Below are 9,093 nucleotides of genomic sequence, written 5' to 3'. Positions count from 1 at the left end.
TGGTACCCGGTCGACAGTTCCACACGTTACCCTAACGTCGTGCAGCGAACGGGTAGCAGTCTAGGTTAGAGCGCTTCACACGAACAATGCGTTCACAATGCGCACACGACAAACAATACGCGGCCAGCCTGGTGCCGAATATACGCGGCTTAGTTGGCGCGGAATATGATTCCGCGCTTAGCAAGCCGGAGCATTCGCGGCTAAGCAAGCCGTGGCTTAGCAAGCCGTGTATATTTTAGCGTGTGAACGCAACTTTTCTCCTCGTGTGAACGCAGCTATAGGCCCTATATATATATAAATATATATATGACATGTTGACTGCGTTGCTCTTGATCGCATGTATGCAAATATGTATATATATATATATTCATTCCATACGAATGAAGCACGTACTTTTCAAAGAACGACATCAGGGCTGGCCGCATGCATGACAGTAGGCACGCGGGCATACAGAAGATACCAGGCTGGGCAGAGAGAGGGGTGGGTCCTCCTCCACTCACCAACACCATCCCGCTCACCAGATGCTGCCTCTCCCTCGCAAGCACGGTCACGAGCGATGTTCTGAAAAAAAATCTGGTGTTATATTTTACGAATCCGATCAATAATGGAATCGTTAAAACTTCTTTGGATTCGTCGTCGAGGGGAATTTTATCTTAGCAGCAGAAATATACTACAGCAGAAATAGGCCCCCCGTTAACAAGGCAAAGGTTACCCGGATACTGATCTTGTTAAATTGGCGTTACCTTGTGAAATATGACCACGGGGAGCTTTCAACCGTGTGAACGAGGCTATGGCTGCGGGCCTATGTGTGTGACCGTCTCTCTACTTACCCGTAAGAGTGGCCGTCTCTCTCTACTTACCCGTAAGAGTGGCCGTCTCTCTCTACTTACCCGTAAGAGTGGCCGTCTCTCTCTACTTACCCGTAAGAGTGGCCGACGACGACGTTGTTAGGTCTGTGGTAGTAGTCAAACACTGCCAGCATGTCGAGCGCCATCTGCTGGAACTCGTAGGCACTAGCATCGTCGGGCGTGCCGCTGAATCCATGTCCGAGGAGATCGGGAACGACAACCGTACAGCCAAGCTGCGAGAAATACTGCAGCTGCTCCCGCCACACGTCCCCAGAACATCCGACACCGTGTACGAAAAATATCGCAAGTTCCGACATATCAAGCGGAACTTTTATCGACGGAGTGTTTCCGTTCGCGGAAGAATCGTCGTCGACGGCGAGAGAGAAGCGTCGGCCCTGAACGACGACGTTGTCTGCGATGACGTCGCCACGGATCGTAGGTATGCTGGGAAGAGAGAGAGCTGGGAGGAGAGAGCTGGGAGGAGAGAGAGCGTTCGCATCATGTGTCGTAACGTTGAGACGATGACGTCCGGCGGCGGCGGTGGTTGCACGCTGACGATGGCAGGCGGCGTGGTCGCTACCGTTGCTACGCTGTGCGACGGTGAGATGATGCGATCCCGCGCTGGCAGTGCTGACGCTATTTGCGTCAGCTCTGTTCCCCGCGACGCTATCTTCTGTGACGCTATCTCCTGTGACGCTATCTCCTGTGACGGTATCTTCTGCGACGCTACTATCTCCTGCGACGCTACTATCTCCTGCGACGCTACTATCTCCTGCGACGCTATATTCTGTGACGCTATCTCCCCTGACGGTGTCACATGTGACGCTACTATCTCCTGCGACGCTATATTCTGTTTCTGTGACGCTATCTCCCCTGACGGTGTCACATGTGACGCTACTATCTCCTGCGACGCTATATTCTGTGACGCTATCTCCCCTGACGGTGTCACGTGTGACGCTACTATCTCCTGCGACGCTGTCGGAATAGATGGACAGCATTTCATCGTCAAGGACAACTATGACACTCGTAGCTTCCGCTCGCAATGAGTTGCCGTTAGTCGCCCAGCTGCCAAGCGCCAATAACTGCGATCCGGATCCATGTCCGAGTCCGTATCCGAGTCCGAGATTCCGGCCGGACGGGTTCTGTAGCGTCCCTCGGTGTCCGCGGTGCCGCTGGGAGAAAGGTGTTCTACGTTTGGATTTACTCAGAGGCGAGAATAAGAATAATCGTTCGTGCGGGACTGGTATGACGGAGTACGATCTCCGGTTCTCTCTCCGCATCCCTGACTCAGCTTCCATCGCAGGCGATGAACTCTCGTTGACCCCATCTCCATCCCATACCCGCCGTCGATACCAGTTCCCACTCGCGGGGGACAGCGACTTTTTACGTGGGCCGGCGGAGTTAGCGACGGCGGGTGCTGTCCGTGGCCTGCATGCAGAAGCCGTGACACCTTCCCACGCGTGTGAGGGGAACGTGCATCCGCTATCGTCCCACGACGGTGCGTCACAGATCTGTTGACAACGCGGGTTTGATGCTACGGGGTTGCCTTCGTCGCAGGTCGATGTCGCGGGTGGCGTAAGATTGCGTGCGATGCGAGGCGAGGCTGGTGTAGCGTTTGCTAAGCGAACGCGTAACCGGCGCCCAGGCCGCACTTCGATCACCTCAAAATCTTCATAATTGTCTGGATTCGGAAGGATTTTATTGCGATTTCCTCGAAGTAAGCAGCAGCAGCTACTGCTTCTTCCACTCATCTACTTTAACTGTAGTTACTGTTCGATTCACGGGCGGTAATTCGCTATCATGCAGAGCCAGCTTGTCAGGCTGTCAGCCTGTTTTCATCTCAAGGCGAATTAGAGCAAAGCAAGAACGCAATATCACCGGTGAAAAGAAATGAAACACAGCCAATTTAAAAAAAAAACACCACATCATATAAAATTTACTCCATCGTAGCCACGTGCCCCATAGTGCTATACCACATGCTCCAGCTCTGAATGGAGTACCGTGTATGACGCAATGTATAGAAACGGTCACTGGTGCACTCTTGTTTCATCGATTAAAGTTACTCGTTAACTACCTAAGAACTACCTTAGCTCTCAATCGTAGCTCTGTGACTAATAAACAATCACATGGCAAGCACATTATACAATTTCACGCACACCTAGAGGCAACATTAGCGATCCATACTGTAAGTATTGATCCTAGTGCGCGCAGTGCCGTGTTATGTTTATACATTGATCGTAAAGTTCACTGCAGCTCGCTCATGAAACCATGATTTAGAGAAATGATAAACCTACGATAAAATTACTTACATCAGTCAATTAATACGAAAAATTCCCATTCCGTTAGAGGAAATGTACTATATCAATTCCCCAGAACTAGAAATGCGCAAAATCAGGACACCCATCTATATAATATTTATAAATATTACAGTATTACACATCGTACTGATGTTTTATAACAAATTGCTTATTCGTGAAACTATATCAAAATGCAAACAAGAGCGCTAACACTTGACAAACTTTCTATATTTTTACAAAACACTATCACTGACTATTGGGTGACAATAATTAATATTTCAGGTAAATCGACCTACCAGGTGGCACCACTGTGTTATAATGCACAATATACGTAATATATGTAGCAGCAGTACGTGGTAGAAGCAGAGAGTGTTAACCCTTTGGCTAGTACCGGTCCATTTTAGGTTCGTAAATTTAACTATAAATGATTAAATCAATTAATATGATCATGTATAGGTGTCTGAGAAGTGGTCTGATGTCTAGTCAGATTTGTACTTTTTTAATAACAAAGATGGCAGCACCAACCTACATAGTCGACCTCCGACGCTGTGATTGGCTGAATTTTGATTGCTTTGCGTGGCACACCAGTTTCAAATATACTCAAGTAAGCGTCGTTCATCACGGTCAAGCAAGAATCAAGGAAAAAAACCAAATAGGCCATCCTATACTGTTTTCAACGAAGCTATGGGGTCCAAGGATAAAAAGCAAGAGAAGAACCAGAACATACATGTTGCCGTCCGTTGCAGGTAAGCGTAGTAAACGTTCAAAAGTACTAATATGCGAAAGCTAGCTCCAAGAAACGCCAAACGGCCATCCAGGAGGTTGGTCGCCGGGCAAACATTACTCCCAACCTCGACTCCGTTTCTGACTAACCCTAACCCTAACCCGAACGATAACCCTAACCCTAACCTTAACCCTAATTAAATTTAATTAACACTAATAGATTTAATTTTAAAAAAAACATCTCTCGCAGCCCTGCAGGTACTAGGGCCTGCATACCTCCCAAATCCCATTCAAATCTAACTGGAGAAGGGACAACCATGGACTATTAAAACCAGAATTAGATTATGTACGGAAAATTCTAGCGATCCGTGACACTAACATGTAGAGAATTAGAGGCGACGTTTATCCCTTTGTTTTCTAAATGAACCCCCCACTCGTTGATTCGGGTGCCTTGTGAAATACAAGAGAGGGAACCAGATACAAGATACAAGATTGGTTGATACATATCACGTGCCTGAAACTCCTGTTTTAATCATTCCTTTTATGGTGCATTGTGACCCAAACCCTAACACTACTTAGAATTTAATTTAAAAAATTAACTATATTTGTATCAACCAATGGGAGTTGGGAGGTATGCAGGCCCTAGCCGCGAGTCTCGCAGGTTAACGAGAGGCGCGATACCCGAGATTTCATATGGCCGGTGCAGGGAGTAATGTCTCCCTTGTGCAAAAATCCCATCCAGGTACCAGTTACCACTACCAGATACCTGACACTGACACAGTGCCAGTGCGGTACCCCAGACTCATATTGGCCTTATTGGGAAGACAAATATGTTACATTTTGTGGCCGATCCAGTGATAAAAATGACAAGTTACATGAAACCAAAAGTCAAACCAACACAAACAGTAAACACCGCACGCACTCGTCTTTGGTCCAAGTAAAAAAATATGGAGAACTGTAGGCCTATAGGCCTACATGTATCACTGACACTACATCATGTAGTACATGCACATGATAGTACAGCACGTATTCATTGTATGATGCACAGCTTGTATGATGTATAATTTCCATATACACTAGACAGGTATATATATATATAGGAAGGTATAGGCACAGGCACTTGAAGTTGAGGCCCAAGGATAGAGAACATGGGTCCCAATAAAACCAATGTGCCTACCCCTAACCCTAATCTTAACCCTAACCCTAACCTATTATATTGATATAATATTATATTTATATTGATGTAAATGACATTGGTTTTATTGGGATACATGTTCTCTATCCCCAATAAAACCAATGTGCCTACCCCTAACCCTAATCTTAACCCTAACCCTAACAATAACCCTAACCTATTATATTGATATAATATTATATTTATATTGATGTAAATGACATTGGTTTTATTGGGACCCATGTTCTCTATCCTTGAACCAAAGTTGAAGCGTTTCAATAAAATATATACGCAGGGGTCGTGTGCTGTGCACGGCGACAGTTAAATATATAGCTATATATTTAACTGTCGCCGTGCACAGAACACAACCCCTGCGTATATATTTTATTGAAACGCTTCAAGTGCCTGTGGGTATAGGTACCGTATAGGTACTAAGCCTAAGGTAGGACAGGTCTATATAATTTATAAATAACACTTATTTGCTTAATTAATTTTTTTAAGAACTAGGTGTGTAAATTAGTATCAGTAGAGATAAGGAAGGGGTGGATCAAATTCAAAATTGATGCGGCTGATCATTGACGTTACATATCTCATTACTGACATTAGTAATGCAGCCTGGTCAGGCTATGCAATATAGGCATAGAAGTACATTGCTGAATTCGCCATGTACTGACTTCTATTGAAATCCCTGCATTTATATTGTTATTGAGCCGTAGTAGTCACTGTTCTTGCAAGAACACAACTGTCAAGTCCAGTAAGTAATTGTGTTGGGTTTAGGGTTATGGTAAGGTTACTAGTTAAGGTTAGGGAATACACACGCGTAGGCATGTTTGTATGCATGTCACATGTACATGCAAGAGTGGATAAATGTGATAACACAGGTACATGCATGCACATACAACTCGTAGTTATCTTTGATTAGCTCAGTAAGGACATCGTCAATATTTTCCTGTGTAGTTTTATACATTGTTATTTCTTTCTAGGCCACTGTCGTTGCAAGAAAAGAAACAGGGCTCGCACTCCATAGCCAGCATCAACAATGAAAAGCGTGAGGTTTACATGAAGGAGCGCGCAAACACGAAAACATTCACCTTTGACCAGGTGTTTGGCCCTGAGGCTGAGCAAGTTGATATATACAAGAGTGTAGTAATGCCAGTTGTGGAGGAGGTTCTCATGGGATATAATTGCACCATGTTTGCGTGAGTAACATGTCGTAAATGCTATTGCAGGAATAGAAATTAACTTTTGAACAGGGGAGTCCAACGGACTCCCTGCTCTCAAAAAGAGGGAGTCCGCAGAATGAAGTTAAAATTAAAGTTATTAACAATAACGCATGTGCTTATTTTAAAGATTCATGCGGTTGCACGTTTGCCAAATGGATATTTGGATATTTGCTGAAAAAATACGGTATAATTCTGTCAGGCCGTGCTCTGGAACGAACTAGTTAGTATAGCAGAATTTTCAGGGCGTCACATGGATTCCTGCACATGTCAAATTAAGGAGTCCGACAATAAATCAGGGAGTATTTGACTCCGTACTCACGTTAATTTTGCACCCTGCTGTCGACCTTTCTTACACGACGGTGCGAAATTAACAGGAGTCCGGAGTCAAATACTCCCTGATTTACTGTCGGACTCCTTGATTTGACATGTGCAGGAGTCCATATGACTACCTGAAAATTCTGCCATACTAATTAGTTCGTTCCAGAGCACGGCCTCGCGGAATTACCGTATCTTTCAGCTAATGTCCAAAGAAAATTTGGTAGCCGTGCAACCGCATGAATTTTAAAAATAAGCATATTCGTTATTGTAAATATCTTTAATTTTGAACCTCGGACTGCGGACTCCCTCTTTTTGAGTGTAAGGAGTACGTTGGACTCCCTTGTTCAAAAGTTAATTTCTACCCCTGCACGGTCAGTCAGATTCCACCGTTAACAGATTCTAGGCTTTTCGAGTGCATTTTAAAAACATTTATACAAGTTAATCTGTCTTAATGTGATTGCGATAACTTGTACATTCTTTAAAAAGTCTTTTAAAAACAATTACCCTAAAGTCACCTTAGCTATAGCACTAGTACATAGAACACTGGCAGCAAGAGCTGCAGACTGGAATTTTAATAAATACACTTTCGTATCACCATGACATTACAGCTTCATTCGCAATATGCTGCTAAGCTTGGCCCAATTAATTGACTCCTAGCTTGTAGTCATAATCCAGGCTGCTTACCTCTGTGACAGGTATGGACAAACAGGGTCGGGTAAGACCTATACGATGGAGGGTGAAAGAACGGCAGAGCAACACATATCTTGGGACAAGGACCCACTAGCTGGGATTATCCCACGATCTGTGCATCAAATATTCGATACTCTCACCAAGCAGGTATAAATTGAAGATTCTAGATTTTTTGGTGGAAACCATTCGCAAAAACGTGCGATAAATTTATCTATGATATTTAGCACCATCATGTAAGCACATTTATTCACGTGTATGTGGATTTATGTTCATGTTTATCAAATTACGAAGAAATTTCTCTGGAATAAATTATTATACATGGGGGAATTTTTTAATTTGGATTAATGAAGTAAAGATATCTAATATTCTCAGTAATTTAGATAATTGTTATAGGGTCTTTTATTTTTATTTTAGTCGTATTGATTGTAGGATAGTTCTATATTGTTTCTCGTGTTTATAACAGGATGTAGAATTCTCAATGAGAGTCAGCTTTCTGGAGCTGTATAATGAAGAACTGTTTGATCTACTGAGCTCCAGTGACAATGGTCAACGAATGCGAATATTTGAAGATTCTGCCAAGAAGGTACACAGAGTAGGCAATTCTGCAATTATCAAACTATTGCAGATTTAGCAAAATATGGCCAGATTCTTTAGCTCTTATACCACTGTTTGCCATGAGCTCTCTTGGCATCTTGCCACATTATATTTTTGCAGCACCACACTTACTAAATTTGTGTTACTTTAAATAACTAAGCACCAATCCATAAAATTTCCCCTCCTCGTCCTGGTCCCGCCAGCATGTGTTATTAACTGCAAAGCACACCCAGAATATATAAAATATTTCTTGCTTCAGGGCTCCGTGGTGATCCAAGGTCTTGAAGAGATTGCAGTCATGAACAAGGATGAAGTTTACAACATCATGGAACGAGGCGCAATGAAGAGACAGACGGCAGCAACTCTCATGAATGCAAGCTCTAGGTATATGCCACTTGCAGTTACACAAAACTCTTTCATAAAAACTTTACAGAATTTGGTAACCAGTAAACAAGGATTGCATCTAAAATAAATGATTACACGGATTTTATTTTATAGGTAATTTTTGCGTAATATTTTCCAAAGGCTAACAACATGCATACGTGTCTCTGTGTAACAGTTGAATGTTACAGCCTGCTGCCTATAGGATGCAACCTCAGTTTTGTCCTTGTTGTTGTCTTTGTTGAACTTGTTCTCAAAGTTTTTCCTTTCTTGCGATTGTTTTCTCGTCCTTGTTGTTGTCTTTGTTGAACTTGTTCTCAACGTTTTTCCTTCCTTGCGATTGTTTTCTCGTCCTTGTTGTTGTCTTTGTTGAACTTGTCCTCAAAGTTTTTGCGATTGTTTTCTCGGCAGCCGATCTCACTCAGTGTTCAGCATCACGATCCACATCAAAGAGAACACCGTCGATGGGGAAGAATTACTGAAGACGGGCAAGCTAAACCTGGTAGATCTCGCGGGCAGCGAGAACATCGGTCGCTCCGGGGCTATTGACAAGCGGGCGCGTGAAGCAGGTGCGTAGTCGTGCGAGTATGCTGCGACGAAACTCCCGTGTCTACCGCATCGTGTTGGGCTGCAATAGCGTTGGGGGAAAGTGCTGAAGACGGAATTGATCTGAATGTGGGCGACTAACGTACATGATCGTTTACTTGAAGTATACGAGACGAAAGTTGTCACCTCGTCTCCCGTTTGAATGTACATTTACTGTGACCCTACAGGAATACAATTATCTCTGCAGGAAACATAAACCAGAGTCTGCTGTCGCTGGGTCGTGTTATTACGGCGCTGGCAGG

General features: G+C 43.9%; 2 protein-coding genes across 2 annotated transcripts in view; one reads left to right on the top strand and one right to left on the bottom strand.

Moving 5' to 3' along the window:
- The window catches only part of LOC106809571 (abhydrolase domain-containing protein 8-like), a 5,774-nt gene extending 4,609 nt beyond the window's left edge, over nucleotides 1–1,165 (bottom strand). The window contains exons 1-2 of the mRNA XM_014812692.1: nucleotides 921–1,165; nucleotides 394–561 (exon numbers count right to left, since the gene is read on the bottom strand). Of these exons, the coding sequence (XP_014668178.1) occupies nucleotides 394–561; nucleotides 921–1,165 (413 nt within the window). The remainder of the gene's footprint in view (nucleotides 1–393; nucleotides 562–920) is intronic.
- Nucleotides 1,166–3,724: 2,559 nt separating this feature from the next.
- Nucleotides 3,725–9,093, top strand: part of LOC106809559 (kinesin-like protein KIF11-B) — an 11,637-nt gene continuing 6,268 nt past the window's right edge. The window contains exons 1-7 of the mRNA XM_014812681.1: nucleotides 3,725–3,891; nucleotides 6,023–6,238; nucleotides 7,276–7,417; nucleotides 7,734–7,853; nucleotides 8,124–8,248; nucleotides 8,657–8,814; nucleotides 9,039–9,088. Of these exons, the coding sequence (XP_014668167.1) occupies nucleotides 3,830–3,891; nucleotides 6,023–6,238; nucleotides 7,276–7,417; nucleotides 7,734–7,853; nucleotides 8,124–8,248; nucleotides 8,657–8,814; nucleotides 9,039–9,088 (873 nt within the window). The 5' untranslated portion in view covers nucleotides 3,725–3,829. The remainder of the gene's footprint in view (nucleotides 3,892–6,022; nucleotides 6,239–7,275; nucleotides 7,418–7,733; nucleotides 7,854–8,123; nucleotides 8,249–8,656; nucleotides 8,815–9,038; nucleotides 9,089–9,093) is intronic.

The sequence above is a fragment of the Priapulus caudatus genome, unplaced genomic scaffold, assembly GCF_000485595.1.
Source record: "Priapulus caudatus unplaced genomic scaffold, Priapulus_caudatus-5.0.1 Scaffold364, whole genome shotgun sequence".
Taxonomy (NCBI): Eukaryota; Metazoa; Priapulida; class Priapulimorpha; order Priapulimorphida; family Priapulidae; genus Priapulus; species Priapulus caudatus.
The sequence above is the reverse complement of the archived record's forward strand: the minus strand, read 5'-3'. Positions and strand labels throughout refer to the sequence as shown.